The sequence below is a fragment of the Lonchura striata genome, chromosome Z, assembly GCF_046129695.1.
Source record: "Lonchura striata isolate bLonStr1 chromosome Z, bLonStr1.mat, whole genome shotgun sequence".
NCBI lineage: Eukaryota > Metazoa > Chordata > Aves > Passeriformes > Estrildidae > Lonchura > Lonchura striata.
In genome coordinates, this window is record NC_134642.1 from 83,887,447 (window position 1) to 83,907,013 (window position 19,567).

Below are 19,567 nucleotides of genomic sequence, written 5' to 3' on the forward strand. Positions count from 1 at the left end.
CTGTAAGGACTGCATCATATGAAGTACTCATAGCTAACATAGCAGTTTTATTGTAATTTTATTTTTTAATTTCATTGTTCTAGGTGGTAAAATGATTACATTACATCATGTTTTAAGGTCACCCTGGTTTATTTGAGGAAAGTAATTCCTTCTCTTTGGGAACAGATTGATTTAATGCAGTTTTTTAATTGAAAGAAAAAGTTACTGAAATATTATCAGAAATCTGATTGAAGACAAGATGCAAAGACATGCAAAATTATTAGATTATGAAGTCAAAGTTGCAGTTTTCACAGAGCACTGGTATGTATAAGGTTCCAGGTAATCTTATTACAAAAGGCCTTTCTGGTGTCTTAAATTATATTTAATAATGTCTATGCTTTAGTATGAAGATAAGATAGTACTATTTTGCAAATTGACAAGGCAATTTATTTGTATCTAGTTGCCAAATGCTTGAGATGTCAACATTTCATCAACCTGTTGACAGAGAATTAAAGAATGAGTGGAGCAACAAGCCTTCCAAAAATTTCAGCATTTACCTATTTTACTAGTTAAAAAAGAGAACACCTGCTTTCTTGTTGGAACATGAAAATACATGTCACTACTCTAGCAAAACAGACATAACTGTCAGCTTAGCAAAGTAAAGGTGCCATCCATATTGTAATAAAAGTAGGAACTTAGAAAACATACCCACATTTTTTATGTCTGCTGTTACATCTCTGAAGTGTATATTTTACTTCCCATTAAATATGCTGCGTGTTACTTCCTACAAAAGTTTCCCCCAAACAGTATGCAGAATTCTTCCTTATATTTAACACAAGACCATGTTACAATGCTATTGATGGATGACAGTGTGTGCTCACCCAAGGAGCAGGTGTTGTAGGGTCAAACAGAAAACCACAAACAGAAAAAATATGAACCATAAGAGAATCTTTTGTGGAGGTCACTGTCTGTGCCTCTCAACTAGGCTCAGTTGCTAGAAAACTAAATCCAGATAAATTCAATATAAGTATCATTACTCTGTTTTATGTTGAATTTTTAAATATACCTCCTTAAACAAAAAAAATCAGAAAATAAAAGTAACCAAATAAATAACTTCAGTGACAATATTTAAATATATCTGATGAGAGGGGAAATGTTCAATCTAGAACTCCAGTCTTGTGTCTATATTTTTTTACCACTTTTGTTTTTCCCCTCTATGCTCCAAACTGCAAAATAAGGATTTCTTTCAGCAATGCATCTCAGTTTGGCATGTCTCTCAAACAAACTGCTTGACCTTAGTGAGCTTCAGTAAGTTTAATGCTAAGTTCATTCTTCTCTGCTTTGCTGAATAGCACAGGAGATAAACACATGCTTACATAATTTGCTAAACTGGGTGTCTAGCTATGTATATAAAACAGCTATTCAACTGAATGTTTGTTTCAATACAGCATAGGTCATTAGGAATTTTTAAAAATTTGGTGGCCTAGAGTACTAAAAAGTTTAATTTGGGATCAGATAACCTTTAAACCTGCTAAAGCTAAAGATCTATTGCTGAAAAAGGCCAAGAGGAAAGACAGAACAGAACAAGACAAGGAATATAAAACAGAATACTAGCAACAGCTTTAGGAGAAACAAGAAGGTAGGGATTCAAAATTTCTCTCATAAATGAGACAAGACAGTAGCAGAATGGAGGCAAATTCTTGTCTGAGTCTCTGCTGTGGAGGGTAGCTGGTCACAAAAAAAAAGCAAGGTTTGTCTTTACAGGGCAAATAGAAGCCGAAATGGAATGAAGAATCAGTTATAATTTCCATTACAAAACAGAACAAATATATTCTTTGAAGAGATCATACCATAAAGGGACAGGAGGAAAAAATTGCTGCTTGCTGACAGAGTAAAGAGATAAGAAAAAGCACTGCCAAAAGACAACGTTAGTTACTTTTGCATTTTGATGTTCTAGTTGAGGAGGATAGAACAGATTTCAAAAGTAAAGGATTTTCAAAAGTAGAGGATGTGCAGAGACAGCTGCAGGACAATACTTCTACTGCATTTTCTTCCAGTCCATCCTGAAGATTAAGGAGTCACTAGGATATTAATTCCCTTTGACATAAATGGGTGATGACAATAGAATGTGAATGTGTGGGGGTGATGTTTGCCATATGTTTTTTGACACTGTTGAAGGAGTTATTTTTGAAACTGGATAAAACTGATTTTACAATATGACACGTGGGACAGGAATGTGCTATAGTTACAGGAGAAGTTCTCCCTCTTGGTCTGAACGAGCTGCCTATAGGATATTTTGAAAATATGAACCAGTAAATCGATCAAAGCAGCAGCAAGTCAGTGTCTGTTTCAATGGTGCTTTAGGTACCTTTCATCAAGCAAAAAGCAGATGATAAAAGATGATTCTCTTTTGAACATTTCTACAAGGATTTGCATCATATTTTGTGTTGCCAGTTCCATTTCCCAGCATCTATAAAGGTACCTGATGCCTTTCTCCACCAGATGCCTCTGAATAGGGGTGTTTTCCTAGGAGCAAGAGCACTACATGAGGTAAATTAATGCAAACATCATCTGGAAATCCAGTCTCTGAAGACCAGTGCCAGATGCAAGCATGAGGAAATTCAGACAGCAACTTACAAACTGATTTTGAGGAGGAATTCTGTCTAATCCTTGCTAAGAGTTCACATATATTTTGACAGAAAAAGATTAAGAGCTCTAATATTTTCCTCTGCCTGAAAACTGCTGTTTTACTGTTCATTTGAATGGTTAGTCCCTTCTTCCCACCTACCTAAGTTTAAGGCATCTGCAAGCTTATTATGCTGCATGTAATAATTTTTTAACTTAATTGACAGTTCTATTATAGTTGAAAGATTGACTGTAGCTCCCTATTTTCCCTCTCCCAGTGCCTTACAGCATTTTGCACACATGTATTGGGCTCCTTCCTATTTGACCCCTGATAAGAAACACAGTCTTCTTCAGTTTCTCATTTTTCCACTTCGAACCACTTTAATTTCTATTTTCTGGGAAACTGGAAATTTTTGTCTATTGGACTTTCAGTTTTTAATGCAGACTAATCAAACTGTATGATTTCAAATGAAGATGAGTGGCTGACTGAATAGTTTTATAAAAATTTAATAGAATTATAAAATAATAGAATCATATAATGGCTTCAGTTGAAAGGGACCTTTAGGATCACCTCATTCCAACACCCTGGCATGGACAGAAACACCTTCCACTATCCCAGGTTGCTCCAAACTGGCTGTCCAGGGACCGGGCAACTTCCCTGGGCACCCTGCTCCAGGGCCTCACCACCCTCATACGTTTCATCCCTTTTTCACTTTTTTGCACCATTATGGGGTTTTCATTTTATTTTTTTCCCTTTGAAACAATAATGTTAGCTACATGCTATCTTTTTCAATTAATTTTCATGAGCATTACATTTCCTTAGCATCCCCAGGGATTCTTTCAGGTCACCCTGAACTTATCCTAGGGAAGGAGTCCAAAATTATTTTTAATGATAAGAAGAAAGATGTTTGGATTCTAGCCTTATAAAAAGACATGGGGCTACTTTTTTTTTCTTTTTTTTTTAACAAAAACTTGGTGTAATGATTTTCAGAGATTAGTGATAAACTCTTTGAAAGGATGCAGGTGAGTCACTATCTGAGCATTTAAAGACTTCAATGGCACACACAAAAATACCCCAAGAAAAAAGAACACTTGACCAAAATACTTAGCATTGTTCAGGAATACAATATACAGCAACTTATCCTGACAACATATCTTTAAAATTTACACAAAGGACCTATAACTAGTATCTGTAATGCAATCTGTATTTCTTAGCCTGAAAGCAAGGGAAAAACAAGTACATTGCTACAAAACTGTGTTTTCAGCTTCCACTGCTTATATAAGATTAGAATGGATTTGTCTGCCTTCAGTATTAGCAATTTCCCCAATGAATCTGTGGGTGGAACAAAAATGTGGAAATGAAAACTGAGAGGGTATTGTGTGTTCAAAATAATCCACCTCCACTCTCACACAGTAGATTCAATTTGGGCTGTCATCTTTCTCTGCCTCAGTTTTCCCATCTGTGAAATGGTTCTAGTCAGAATATGTTCTTTTACCACTGTATCTTCTCGCACCTTGGTTCCTTTGTGCTCCAACTCTAATTTCCTGTTCTGGAGATGGAAGGAGAGAATAGTTATTAAAACTGATTATGAACAAGCTTCCTTGATTCGCTCCCAGTGGCTGTGCTCCAGAGGCTGGACACATGCTGGGGCACAAGTGTCCCGAGCAGACATCCTCAGGGATGTGGTAAAGGTTCACTTCCCTGCCTGGTCTCCAAGCATCCCATCCTCTGACGCCAAATATGTACCATACACATCACAATGACATACTATACTTTCTCAAAGATCTAAATATGAATTAAAGTTAAGGAATAAGAGATTACTTTGGTGACACATGATAGAAGTAGTGCAATCATCGTTTCCCATAATCTTAATTTTCTGAATGTGTAAACTCTACAAATTGATACATAAACATGAAAAAAAATCTATAATGACTGGATTAACAACACTTGGTGCTGATGGTATATGGTACACATTTTGTTCATATCAGAGGGGGGTATCAAGATTTCTATTCAAACAACTGGACTTTTCCCTTCTCCCTGAAGCACTCAGTTTTAAGCTGTTATAAGGCAGAACAAAAACTAGAGTTTTCTAGAAGTTTAGAGATGCCTAAACACTGAATTAACTAGGCAAAGTGAAAAAAAAAAAGAAAAAAAAACAACAAAACAACGACAAAGTGATAGCTGTAGCATCAATTATTGGTAACTTCCACTCAAGTTTGATTATGAGTATTTATAGAATTTGAAAAAATAAAAAAATGTTAATGGACTGACTGTCATAATACAAGAAAATTTTTTTAAAAAGGACTGAAAATTAATTGTATGAGTAGAATGGGAGTGGCTGGCTTGAGCGTCTGGAAATATAGATATCTGTGGACACTGGTGGGCTGCTGGCCAATCTGCCTCCTTTGGCTTCTTTACAAAATGGGTATTTGCTCCAAAGGACATGCATTTCAGCAGATAATGAATGGGATACAAAGATGAAGAAGCTATTTTATCTTCCAGAAACATAATTAAGTAACTTAAAAAAAAAAAGAAAAAAAGAAAAAAAAAAAAAACCAAAAGCCTTTCCCCAAAAAAACCACCAGCAACAGCAAAAAACTTTGAAAAGGAAAAATGAGAAACAGAAGTCTTTCAGCTACACCCCTGAAGGGTAATGCATTTTCTTACAGGTGTTTTAGCTATCTCATGACTATAGGCTACAATCTCCAGAAGTTTTATGTCTGAAACTTCTTGCCTGCAGTTCTAGAGAGCAGAGATGAACTGATGAACTGCAATATGCAAAATGGACTTTGTTCACACAGAGGTGTCAGAAAAAAACTATCAGAAAGGTTCCTAGATCACAGAGAAATTAAATAGGAGGATCTCTGGTGGAATTGACCATCTGAGCTCTGTCCTGAGCAGCTCAGCTGCTTGGTTTGGAATCAAAATTAGTCCGCTGTAGTCTGAACTGAAGGTAACTGAGTAGTCAGGCTGCCCACTTTACATTTCAACTGCACCTCAGTGACAGCCTACAGCTTAATCTTTGATAAAATTCCTTAGAGACTGAGACATAGAAAATACTAAAACTTTGCAACAAAAGAAACATAACAAAAAACCCAAAATCACAAAGAGCATAATTTTGTTTTGAAAATACATTATACTGCACAAAAGGCCTGTTTGTTATCTTATTTCCAGAACTGTTGCAGTAAGCTTATCTATATTCTCAAATCATTCTTGATGAATCTGCCTATAGCCACAGCGCTTTAAAATATTTAATTCCATCTCCCTTTGAATAATTTCTTCTTCCTAACGCATGTACATACACACCGCAATTTTCAAGTGCTGGGCAAAAAGAGGAGTGAGTCAGACAATAAGTGCTCTGAATGATATGTGGTAATTGAAGTTCGTAATTATAAGGTCTGTCTTTGCATTTAATCTCCTTGTGTCACATGCACACCTTGGCAGTGGTTTCTAGAGCCTGTGGGCTTTGCTGGTCTCAACCAGACTGTTACAGGCACCGGATGAAAGGCATGTGTCTTGGGTACCAAGACAACCAGAACTTGAAAGATAAACAAGTACCTTAAAACTAGACATGAGAGCTCACACTCAGGGCAGGGAGCAGGTGCCAAATATCCGTCCTCCACCTACCAAAACCACACAGCGTCTTCCAAAAACTTACATTTCTGGATGGACACGAGATGTACCCTGTACCTCTCTCCTAAGCAAATGCACTGGTGACAAAGTTATCTAAAATGTGACAAAGTTATCTAAAATGTATCTTGCATGTCAGTCATCAGAGAATGATAGAAACACTAAAATATTAGTACTAGTGTAATTATGGTGGTGGTCTCAGTGCCACCAGGTCCATAAAAACAAGGACAGGGAAATACTGAAGACACACACTGGGACACATGAAAGGCATGAAAAGAACAAGGCCCCCTGGAAGAGATTTTCCAGCACCACATCCGGTTGCCAGCAAACAGATTTCATTTCTAAGTGTCTTAATCATAGGATTTATCTGGCAGTCTTTCAAAAGTGTTGCTGCAATTACCTTTTTTTTCTTGTAAGCTAGGATTAGTGTAATACAAATACAGGTAAGTTACCACACGACAATACCATATTTGTTAAGCCTTCATCCAGATTTCTTGGAAAATAAATTATTACTTAAACTTGATTTGGATGAACACCTGTAATAATTATAAAGGACACAATAAACAGTGCAGTAGGAGAGCACATAGTTAACTCTTGCCTCTATTTTCTAAGGAGCAGGAAGAAAAAATAGAAACAGTGACTTGAACTTAGTCTAGAGGAACAAAAAGCACACAAAATCCCAAAATCCACTTATGTTCACAAAAAACCACCAAAATTATCTAAGACAAAGCTTCTGAAGAGACTAAAAGGAGTTGAATATTCTTACAGGTGCCAATTGCTGAAAAAAAAAATTACAAAGAGATGAAAAATTTGTATCACCAATCAAGAATGTCTTGAGAAAGTTTGAGAGGAAGTTGGCACAAAGAGTAGAAAGAAGGCAAGTTACTAGAGAAAGTCTTTTCCGTGCAAAAGCTGAAATGTATTAAAACCAAAACAGATCATGAGCATGCCCCAATACAGAAAAATATACAGAAAAAAATTAAATTAGCACATAGATCTGGAACAGCAAGCCCATGAAGAGCCTAAGGCCAGTGGATGATGATGATGATATAAAGAGCCCTCACAGAAGAAAAGGCCCTATCTGGTAGGCAAAGTGAGTGGTTGTCATCAGCTTGCACTTTGGAAGAGAAAGACTTAAAATTACAGTTCTTCTGCTTGGCAAAGAGGCACACAGGAGTGAGATCTAGTCTAAATAACCAGGACAATCATAATGGCATAAAGTGTTTGCATTTTCCAGTGTTTCACATTAGTTATCAAATGAGCCCTATGAAATATCTGATGAAGCTGACAAATGGCAAGTTCAAAGTAGAAAAAGTTTGTCAAAGGATATTGAAAACCTCCACAGCTCCTCCCTCCTCCCTTTCAAAAGAAAAAAAAAACAATTACAAATGTTCTGTGGTAAACAATCTTGGCCAGAATAACAGTAATTTATTGCTTGCTTTTATTTAATGTGTTATGTTATTTTCTTTACCAATTACACCCAAACTCTACTGCAATGCTATTTTAAGCAGTGGCATGTAAGAAACCATTTAATTATGAGCTTAAAGTGAATATTCTTTTATTTTTCTCCTCAAAGTGTATTTCTTACTGTTGATGACATTTTAATTGGCATTTAATGGGAATTTGTGTGCTTTTTTTTTATCCCTTACAGCTACAGAATCGTGCACCTTTCTCAGGGTGAGAGAACTTCAGGGTTACATGAAGTCCCAGAACCCTGATGAAATCTTGGTTCATTTTCCTACTGCTGCTGTTCCCAGCTTCTCATACAGTGGTAATTCCCATTCCTCATCTTTTGGATCCTTTTAATTCTGAGAGGCTTGTATTTTCCTCATCAATCTTTTTCTCAGTCCTCCATTCCCTTGTCTTTCTTGGGGGCTGCAGTAGCATCCTCAACTTTTTGTTTTCTTCAAAGCCAGTATTTAGAGTTATCTCACATTCATACAACCATGGAATCACAGAATGTTAAGAACTGACTCCAGGCAGGCCATGGGCCTTGCAGTTGTAGCCAACAACACATCCACTAGTCCATGAAGACTGTCCTTTAAACTATCTAAATATTGCAGTATCATCCCACCATTATCAACTGCATAAAATCCATGGGATTTCACATGCTGTTTCTCTCCTCTGCTTTCACTTATTTATGTGGGGAACTGACAGAAGTTGACATTTCCAAGTCTAAACTGTTTCCAAACCTCTTACATATGACATTCTATGCAGATGTTGTTGGTAAAGAACTGTTTATATCTGCTTATTAAAAATGTAAGGTGGATTTTCTTTGCATATCATCTGTTGTTTAGGTGCTGTTTACTTTCAGTTCTGAACAGAAATCTTTTATTTTGACTCATTCCCTTCATCATCCACTGTTTTACAGGTCTTTGCACCCTGAAAAAAAGTAAAAATTTCACCATGGCCTAATTTTTTATTTTCCAGTTTGCACACAGATTTTATTTTCTTTACACACTCAAATATTTTCTCTTTTTTCTTTTTAAATTTGTGAGTCTATCCAATAATGTCTCAAACTATTTTGAAGTATACGATTTGTTCTGTTTTTCTAGAACAGTGTTTAAGCAAGTAAGGATCGGTGTACCCATCTTTTTAACCTACTGAGGCATCCTCAGCTTTTTTAGGCATGTACACATCCCTAGAATTGAAATACTTCTTCCTCTAATTGTTATGGAAAAGCAAGCTTTGTTTTATGGTTCCAGTCATTTTCTGTTGGATGACGTCACCAGGTTTGTTGTTAATTGAAATAAAACAGTAGAGGTGTGCTGAGATAGAAAATGGATGTTGGCACTCAAGAGTTTGCTAGGCAGAGGGGGAAAATATACAGAACTTCACATCAAGGGGGAAAAAAATATATTTGGAACCCAGAAGTGCCAACTAAAATGTCACTAACATAAAGAGGTGGCATTGTTCAAGATGCCTGACTGAAGTGCATGTTTGCTTGATTACTTTTAGCACCCTAAATGAGGTAAAAGTGTTTTGGAGACACAGCCCACCTCTCGTGATATTCTGTGAGCTGCTACTTTCAAGTATAAAGACAACAAAAATGCACAATGAAAAATCATTGTTGAGTCCCTGTTTAAATTCTCTCTGTGGAAGCTGAAGTATTTTACTCCCATCTGAGGTTTCTTTTCACAAAGAGCCAACTTCATATGCTTTAATGGATTATCCAGGCACTTATGTTCCAGTGAGAGCGAGGAGGCAGAACGACTTCACTTTTCAAATTAAAGAACCACGTATGCTTCTGGAGAGAGAATAAACTTTAAGAGAACAGGGACAAAAAGCTGCAGCAGAGGAGACAGAAAAAGGCATTACTGACATTAGATCTATTATGCAAGTGGTTTTTACAGTGCAATTGGCAGAGATCCAGAGGCTGGAAGGTAAAAAAAGGGGATCCATGGAGAGATGTGAAGGAGTCCAGGCGGGTGAGGGGTTCACGGGTGTCTGAGGAACCAGGGGGTGTGTGAAGGGGTGCAAGGGGTGTGTGAAGAACCAGGGAGCGTCTGAGCAGGTCCAGGGGCAATGAGCATGATGGGGGCACTGGAGCATCTCTCATGAGGACAGATGAGGGAGTTTGGCCTGCTCAGCCTTGAAAAGAGGCAGCTGAGAAAAAACATCATCCTTGTTTATAAATATCAATAGGAGGGTGCCAGGGAGATGGTGCAGTTTGGTGATGGTCAATCACCAGGGTGAGAGAAACGGCAGGGACTGATGCACAGGAACATTCCACCTGAGCATGAAGAACTTCTTCCCTGTGCAGTGACCGAGCACGGGAACAGATTGTCCAGGGAGGGCGCGGAGTCTGTGTCTCTGGAGTCATTCCAGAGCCGTCTGGTCACAACACGGTGCCATGTGCTTCGGGATGACCCTGCCGGAGCGGGGAGATCGGCCCAGATGACCAACTATGGTCCCTTCCAGCCGGACCCAGCCTCGAGATTCTGGGTGGTGGCTGAAGAACGGGGGGTGTGAGTGGGTTCGTGGGGTGTGTGAAGAACCGGGGGTTTGTTAGGGGATCTGGGTGTGTGTGCGTGAGCAACAGGAGGGATCTGAGGGGATCAAGGGCATACGAGGGGTCCGAGGGGCTGTGCGAGGCACCAAAGCATGTGAGAGCTCTGGGGGTGCGTGTGAGGGACCCAGGGGGTGTGTGTGTGACGGATCAGGCGGTGTCTGAGGAGAACCGAGATCTGAGGAGATCAGGGGGTGCACTTGAGTCTGGGGGTGTGTGTGAGGGACTCTGAGGGGAACTGAGAGGATCTGGGGGTGTGCACGGGAGGCCCTCGGTGCGTGAGGGGCTCCAGGGGTGTGTGAGGGGATCCGGGGTGGGTATGGGAGCTCCGGGGCTGTGTGAGGGGCTCCGGGGCCGTGTGAGGGGAACCGGGATGGGTATGGGCGCTCCGGGACTGTGTGAGGGGCTCCAGGGGTGTGTGAGGGGAACCGGGGCTATGTGAGGGGCTCCAGGGGTGTGTGAGGGGCTCCGGGGCTGTGTGAGGGGAACCGGGGTGGGTATAGGAGCTCCGGGGCTGTGTGAAGGGCTCCGGGGCTGTGTGAGGGGCTCCGGGGCTGTGTGAGGGGCTCCGGGGCTGTGTATGGGCGCTCCGGGGCTGTGTGAGGGGCTCCGGGGTGGGCATGGGCGCTCCGGGGCTGTGTGAGGGGCTCCGGGGCTGTGTGAGGGGCTCCGGGGCTGTGTGAGGGGCTCCGGGGCTGTGTGAGGGGCTCCGGGGCTGTGTGAGGGGCTCCGGGGCTGTGTGAGGGGCTCCGGGGCTGTGTGAGGGGATCTGGGGCTGTGTGAGGGGAACCGGGGCTGTGTGAGGGGCTCCAGGGGTGTGTATAGGAGCTCCGGGGCTGTGTGAGGGGACCCGGGATGGGTATGGGAGCTCCGGGGCTGTGTGAGGGGCTCCGGGGCTGTGTGAGGGGCTCCGGGGTGGGTATGGGCGCTCCGGGGCTGTGTGAGGGGAACCGGGGTGGGTATGGGAGCTCCGGGGCTGTGTGTGAAGCTCCGGGGCTGTGTGAGGGGCTCCGGGGCTGTGTGAGGGGCTCCGGGGCTGTGTGTGAAGCTCCGGGGCTGTGTGTGAGGGGCTCCGGGGCTGTGTGAGGGGCTCCGGGGCTGTGTGTGAAGCTCCGGGGTTGTGTGAGGGGCTCCGGGGCTGTGTGAGGGGCTCCGGGGCTCTGCGCGAAGCTCCGGGGTGTGTATGGGCGCTCCGGGGCTGTGCGCGAAGCTCCGGGGGTGCCCCAGGGACCCCGAGGGCTCCCGGGGGCTGCCGAGGGGTCCCGGCTCCGCGAGGCACCGCGCGGCCCCGAGCGCCCCGCCGCTCCTCTCGCGAGACGTGGCGGCGGCCGGCGGGGCCGTGCCGGGCGGGATCGCGGCGCGCCCCCCGCCCCTCCCAGCGCCGCCGCGGGGCGGATGCGGCGGGGCCGCCATAGTGCGGGCGGGAGGAGCCGCCGCCGCCCGGCCGGGGACGCGCTCCCGCCGCCCCCTCCGCCGCAGCCGGGAGCGGGCGGAGCCTGCGCGGCGCCGCCGGTTTTTTCCCCGCCGCATCCCTGCCGCCGCGCCAGCCGAGCAAGCGGCCGCGCTCCCGCCTGGGCTGAGCGGGGTCGGGCGGAGGGACCGGAGGCAGCAGCGGCGCCGTCACCTGGCGCTGCGGCGGGGGCGGGGCGCGGCGCTGTGTCTGCGGCAGCCCCGGGGCGCCGCTCGGCCGCTTAAAGCAGCGGAGCCGCCGGCTGGGAGGGGCGTTCGGAGCAGCGGCGGCCGCGGAGCGAGGGGAAGGCATGGAGGGCAAGGAGCTGGCGGCGGGGTCCACGGGGGATGAGGGCTCCAGGGATGCGCTGGGCAAGCCGCTGGGTCCCACGCCGAGCCAGAGCCGCTTCCAGGTGGACCTGGTGGCCGAGGGGCCCCGCAAGTCGTGCGGGGACATCGGCGCGGCGGGCAAGGGAGGCGAGGAAGCCAAGGGCAGGTTTCGGGTGAACTTCGTGGACCCGTCGGCCGGCGGCGAGAGCCCCGGCGAGCCCGGGGGAGGCAGCTCGGAGGGCGGCAACGTGCAGAACGGCGGCGACACGGTGATGAGCGAGGGCAGCCTGCACTCGGGCGGGCACCACCACTACTACTATGACACCCATACCAACACCTACTACCTGCGCACCTTCGGCCACAACACCATGGACGCCGTGCCCCGCATCGACCACTACCGGCACACGGCCGCCGACCTGGGCGAGAAGCTGCTCCGGCCCAGCCTGGCCGAGCTGCACGATGAGCTGGACAAGGTGAGAGCGGCTCCCGGGCTCCCCCGGCGCCGGGGGTGCGGCAGCTCCTCGGAGCGCGTCGGCAGAAAAGCTTAAAAAAAAAAAAAAAACAAACCCAAAACACGAAAGCTCGCCGAGCCTCGAGCAGGCGCATATAGCGCGGGTGCATAGCTTGCGTCTCAGTTCTGTTACATATTTATTTTTTTTTGTCTTTTCCTGACGCAGTGGAATCCATCCCCCCACGAACACGTGCTTTTGGGAGATGGTCCCCCAGTGCCAGAGGTATTTTCCGTAGGGTTGTTTTCCCTGTCACCGAGCTGGGATTCTCTTACAGGTTTTCCACGTCCAAATCGCCTCCAACAGATAGCGTATTGATTCGGGGGCTCGCCATGGGAACTAGTGTGGGGAGGCGAGTGAACACATTTGGTAGAGACGCTAAAAAAATGAAGTAAATAAATAAGGATGCGCTTGCTTTGGTAGCGGCCGGAGGTTTGTCTCTGCGGCTCCGAGGTGGAGCCCGCTGGATCCGATGGGATCTGGATCGGATGCTGCTGGATCTGCACAGGCACAGATCCTGAGCCAGCCTTCCCAGGGCTGCTCCTGTGCCGCGGTCAAGGCTTGAAAAATTTCGGAGCTGTGCGTCTCAGGCTTTTTCTATTTTGGACTAGGAGTCCGTGTGTTATTTGAGACGAGTTGACAGTGAGAGCCTTCTTTGCATTGCAGGCTGGCTTGGCTAGAAGACCAGCTGTAACTGAACGTAGAATTAATTTCCCGGGCTTATTTTTTTTTTTCTTTAACTATCGTCACTAAACTAACTCCAGATAAAGATTAAACTCTTGCAATGCTGTTTTCTCACTGTTTGAAAATTGGTGTATGGCTGTGCTCAGGAGCCAGTGTTTTTAAGTGAGGTCTTTCTGCTGGGTTTAGGGAAATAAATGCATGGGCCACATTCCAAGGAAGTGAATATTTTGTTTCCAGAACTTTTTTTTTTTTTATCACACTTTTCACTGCTTATAGGTGGAGTTCCTTGAGGAAATGTGTATTCTTTCCAGATTTACCTGTTTCACACCATTATTAGGCTTCTCAGTGCATCAGCACTGATGTGTGAGGTTTGGGGTTTTTTTGGGGGAATGGTGGTGATTCTTTGAGTGTGTTTTTGACACTGACTGTGGAACTGTTCCAGTAGAAAGAGCTGGTTGGTGCATTACAAAGATACTTGTTTGTGACATCTGAGATTAGATGACAGATTTTAATTACTAACCATAACTCCAAATTACTCCTGCCTTCCAGGTCCCTTTTTGATGGCCTAAATGATGATCTGTGGTCTGGTTCTAAGATAGCAGTAATTGCCAATTGAGATTTCATACTATGTGTTTGGACTTGGGTAAACTATAAATAACACACATATATGTGTGCTCGTAGTACATTGGTCTTCTGTCCTGCTGCTCCCCCAGATTTCTGATTCCTGGTCCATGATAGGATGACCAGGTGTGTTGGATACTCAGCTTTGTAAGCAGAATGTTTCTCAGATTTCTAAGCTTGGCAGATAGATTTTTCAGTGTGTTAATGTTGCAGCACTGTGGAAAGCTCTTTGATACCATTAAAATATTTCAGTGCAGAATATAGCATATTCTGGACCTACAGCTTCTAAAATTGCAATTTCTTTATTAAGAAGAAATTAATGGCAAGGAATTTTCTTTGTAGTCTGTGGCACAGAGGAGTGGTAGACAACCTAATTACAGGATCATTATCAAAACAGTTTCATAGCGAGTATTAATTAATACAAGTTATTAATTTCTTAAGTGTCATTAATTCATTCTGCAGTGTGGATAGATGTACATGTGAAGATACTTCTTTTTTTAAAGCCATGCCCTCTCTGTTTGGGCCTCTCTTCCCATCAAGTGAATATTGGGGTGGAATATGGAATTTTAGTTGTATTTGGTATTAAGTATTAATTTTTAAAGAAGGTCACAGTGTCAACTTCAGAATTTTAAGCTGAAGTTCAATGGAGTAACTCAAGTGTTCTATCGCAAGATGTTTACTGTCCAAAGCCATTATGGTGTTAGCAGCTACTTAGGCTTATAAGAAGAAGGGAACCATTATTTTTGCTTCCAACTTAGCAAAATACTTTCCAGATAAAGCTGTGAACACAAAAGCTTTTAATAAGGGTGTGTTCTGCATGCTAATAGCATCAGATACCTACGTTCCTGGCAATCTCATGGGAGTATGAAATTCATCCCATCTCTTGATTATGTGTATTGTTTGTGAATACAGAGCCCTGATAACTTTTAAATCAGGAGTGTGCTGTACTTTTATTTGGAAGATGTTCTCAGAGCTGATGTGCTTTTTTTTACTGTTTCCAGGGGTCTTACTGTCTCCATTCTCAGAGTGAATTAAGTTCCTGCTGAGTAGCAGGTCTCTATTGTTGAATAATTCTGTGCATTTGAGAAAAGTAACTTGAAGAATTATTCCTTGCTCTTTAGCTGTGGAGTTTGTACCAATTTGTCAGGTACAGCATGTCTGAGCAAGGCAGCTGGTACATCCTAGTACCCTTTACATAAAGTTTGCACAGCCTATTGTTGTGCCTCTGCTCTTGACCCAATGCATCAAAAGTGGCAGATACTTTGTGTAAAGAATGATCCAAAGCTGTTTACCCGCGGTATGGTTCACTGCTTTGAATGCAGCTATTTCATCCAGCAGTTAGAGTTAGTGCTCTTCCGTTTGCTTTTAATAGGTGAGGCAATGTTGGAGCATTGTCGATGCCAGCGCCAATTATAGAACAGATTTTTTTCTTTTCCTTTAGCTTTGTTTAGAAGCTTCATCTGTCTAATGCTTCTACTGATTCTGTTCTCACAGAAAAGCAGTGTTGGAAGGAGAGTGACTGTTTTGGGGAAAAGACACACACATGTACTGGAGGGATCCCATTTCACAAGGCTTTGTCCTGCATACCTGCTGGGATAGGTGTTGGTGTGGTCATTCCAGCAGTGCCTTTTCTTGTAGGAAAAGGAATTGTTCTTGAAACTGGCTGTGGAAACACAGCTGAATGATGCTGCAGTACTCTAAGGTGGATGAATTGCATAACACTGGTCTTGGTTGATCAAACTAAACTCCAGGTGAGGGGTCTTGTCTTAGTATGTCATTGGCTGCAGATAACTAAGGTGATCAATCTGTTCCTTACCCAGCTGGTATGTATTGATTTCTGTCTGCTTTTGAGAGATGAGAGAGAGAATTTGGTGGTGCTGTTGCAGTTGTTGCAAAGAGAATATGTTGGAGGAGCTCTGGTCTCCAGAGATGCTGAGGTGAGAAGATGTTTATAAGAAAAGTGGGAGGGAAGTCAGCATACCATGGCATGCAGGTTTTTGTTGCAGTGGTGTCCCTTGCCCTCTTGAGGGGGATCTGTCTTCAGACCATGAGAAGATTGAAAGTGTTATTTTCTTTTTTTCCCGTCTTACAGCTTTTCGTGGGTCACCTACATCTATACATAAAGATACAGCCTGTAGAATTCCTGCACACGCCACTGTGCTCCTCAGTTTATCAATACCATGTCATAATATCAGGCAATATTGTTCTGACAAATGTATACTGTTGGGGTATTCAGACCTGCACACAGTAACACACTGAAATAATTTAGGATTTTTCTGGAGAGCATTGAGTGAATTGGGGAGGTTATGGGTTTTTTTCCTTAATACTAGATCGCGCTGTATTTGAGTGGTTCTGATTTGATCTTTGTGCAGTCCCTCGCAGCTGTGGTGAGTGGATGTGGTGTGAACCAAGCCCTCTGCTGGCAGCTCTGCTCTGATATTTGTTAAATACTCACCGGGAGCACTGACAGGGTAAGGTACTGATCTTGGAGGAATATAAGCTGCCTTGCAACACCTCCACTCCACCCCCATCCGGATCGAATTATAAATCAAAACAAAAAGAAAACCCAAGGTATTTAAAAACACAAGTGTGATTTGCTTTCTGCCACACGAAAATCTGTGCACCTGTCATTTCAATTTGGAGACAGGTGTAAGAAAAAAGTCAATTACTGATAGCTCTGATACAAATTAAGGGTTTTTTTTTTGTTTGTTTTTACGCAAGTTTGATGACTGTAATTGTTCTCAGTTGTCTTTTGGGCTTTGTTAAGTATTTTCTCAAACATTGCAGTTTTTCCTCTGACCTGATGACTTCAAATGTTTAACATAAGCACAGTGAAGAAGTCTGTATATGGCACTGCTTTCTAAAGAAAACTTAATTCTGTCTTGAGAATGTTGAACAGCCACTGCATCTCTAATATTTGGTTGTATTTTTTTTCAATTCGTGGTTTATGTTTGCTTAGCCTGTAGTGAAAGCAGAATTCAGGTAAAGATGCATAAAAGGGTAAAAGGTAATTGTAGGATATCAAGTGTAGCTGACCCTGTTATGTAAGCTCTGTCTTCCTTCCCTCTCACAGAAGATTGAGACCCTCTTGCATATGGTTTTTACTGCACCACCTTGCTGAATCTTGTCTACAGTCTGGAGGTCTGTTTCCTTCTTCAGTTCTTGTCATTTTGAATTTAAATTACATTTCCTTCTTGCTGTCCTTCATATATGTGAGCAGAATTTGAATCTTCTCTCTGAAGTTCACAGTACTAAAATTAAACAAGAGGAGCTCTCTGTCTTGTCTTGGTGCTGTTGTATGTCCCAGAAGCCTATAATTGGTAACTGTTCTTTCATCAGTTTTAAACAGCAGTGACCTTAATGCACCTGTACTCGGTGAGGCTTTATTACATCATTCAAAGGAATGTTTTTGTGCTTTTTCAGCCTGTGTTGAGAATCCTCACTTTACTTACTCTGATACTTCACTTAAGCACAACTATTTTTATCAAGGAAAAAAAGAGTGTACTGCTCTCTTTGAAGCAGTAAGTGATATTAGTGTTCCAGGGGTTGTATTTTATAAAGACTTTGTATAATTTGTATTTTTGTGTTGCTTGACGCTTGTATCTCTTGAATCTTTGATTAGTCCAGAATGGAATGCTAACAAACATAACCTACATTCTGCAAACTGCTAATACTGTTCTTGCTACTTTTTTTTTTCCCGTGTCCCAGGGAAGCTGGAAATTAGTGAGCCTTCAGCAGCTTGTGTAGCTCACAGCGCAAGTGTGGACTGCTGCTGAAAGGAGTCAACTTTTTGCTGTCACAGATCTTAGCTGGATCTGATACAGATCTGATCTGGTTTGCAGAAAGCAACACCTCCCTCAACTGCAAAATCTTGCACTGCATGTGGTGATCCAGTTCCCTGATCCAGTACTTAAGGGTTCTCCACAGTCTTTTCACTCCACACAGGCATCAATAAAAACGCTGGAGTATGCACTCCTAATATAAACATATTCATTTACTTAAAAGTTTTATATATGTGTGCTACTGTACAAATAATACGTATAGTGCAAAGTAAAACTTCAGGAGTGATCTAAAGATGAAATTCACACTTCTTTTTTTTTCTTTTTATTAAGATTACAGAAAAAAGTGTCACACTCCCAGTGGACTGTTTCAGAAATGGTTAAAGAAGGAAGGTACTGCAGAATTAAATCTTCAGATTAACTTTTTTCCCTTTTGGTACTGTACTTGATTAGACTCAATTGATTTTCATTCTTGAAGCACATTCTTGGAGGGGAGGAGCTTGGCAAGATCAGTATCTTGGAGTAATTTAAACCAATGTACTACATCTTCTGTTGAATTCTTCAGATTTTTTTCCTAAGGCCTCATACAATACTCATTCATGAACAACCACAAACCCATTTTCCCCACTTCTTGGTATAGGTAATAGCAGTCACACTATGATCATTGATTGCTATTAAGAATTTTTTTAATTAGTTGGCTTCAAATTATTTGCCTTTCAGAGTGTTGGGAGCTATCCAGTTTTTGCAGTTCAAGTGCATGAGCAGTCTTTGTTTTATTTCTGCACTTCACCCTACTGATTATACTGACAAACTTACTGACATTTCATTTGTGTACAAAAAGTAACCTTGGATATATTATGTGTAAACTCAACTGATTTAAGGATAAGGTGATAAAAAGAGTAAAGAAATTCTAAAAAATTAAGTTAAAGCTCTATTTTAATAAGAGGGGTTATCTCTTGCATCTTCATGTTGTTTGTTAACTTCCCTTTGAATCTACTGCTCCTACTTCAGATGATTCAGTTGTTTGGGTTTTTTTAAATTCAAAGAAAATAGCTCTCTCTGTTTCAGCTGTGAAGGAACTGTGATGCTAGTCAGTTTGGTCTGTCAGTCTACATGGCAGAGACTCCTCAGAGTATTCTGAGTAATGCTGCTTTTGAACTGTAAGCAGTTTGGCAACTTTGGCTGAAATGTGGTGCTGTGCCAGTCCAAGTGAGTGCTTTTCTGTGTGAACATACCAGCCCTGCTCACTGCTGGCCCTGCTCAGTGCTGGCTGTGCTGTAGCTGCATGCACCATTTCAGAAGATGACATTAAAAATTCAGTTGGTACTTAAATGATTCTTTTAGGATTACTTCAATGGGCTTTTTTGTCTGTTGTAAGCCAACACGTAAAATGTAATTTTCCAGGAACTTACTACATTGGAGCTAGACTTCTAATAGAAATGGGATGTTTTATTAGGGTTTTAGTGTTGCTGCATAGGAGCGTTTGCTCCTGTCTCCTACTTCTTGAATAGAAAGTGCACCATGTTTTGCAGAAGTAGATGAAAACAAAAAGCTGTTAAAAAGCAAGAATGCCTCAAATTAACCTTCATTTTGGGGTGAAGACTAGATTACTTGTGTGCTGGTTTTGGCTGAGGTAGAGTTTATTTCCTTCCCAGTATCTGGTGTGTGGTTCTGTTTTGGATCTGTGCTGGACACAGGGTTGGTAATTCAGAAATAATTTTGTTTCTGCTGGGCATGACTTGCACAGAGCCAAGGCCTTTCCTGCTCTTCTGCGGCCACACTGGTGAGGAGGCTGGGGATGCATGTGAGGGTGGGAGGAGACACAGCCAGGACAGATGACCCACATTGACCCAAGGGATGTTCCAGGTGATGTGACATCATTCTCAGTATAAAAATTGGAGAGAAGGAGCGGGAGAGGACTTTGGGAGTGATGCTGTTTGTCTTCCCAAGT

The 19,567-nt window shown here is 42.9% G+C and overlaps 1 protein-coding gene across 2 annotated transcripts in view; it reads left to right on the forward strand.

Moving 5' to 3' along the window:
• The first annotated feature begins 11,831 nt into the window (after window positions 1-11,831).
• Window positions 11,832-19,567, forward strand: part of SLC12A2 (solute carrier family 12 member 2) — a 53,364-nt gene continuing 45,628 nt past the window's right edge. The window contains exon 1 of one of the 2 annotated variants that reach the window (XM_021551880.3): window positions 11,832-12,496. In XM_021551880.3, the coding sequence (XP_021407555.1) occupies window positions 12,005-12,496 (492 nt within the window). In that variant the 5' untranslated portion in view covers window positions 11,832-12,004. The remainder of the gene's footprint in view (window positions 12,497-19,567) is intronic. The other variant, XM_021551879.3, reaches the window with a different exon arrangement.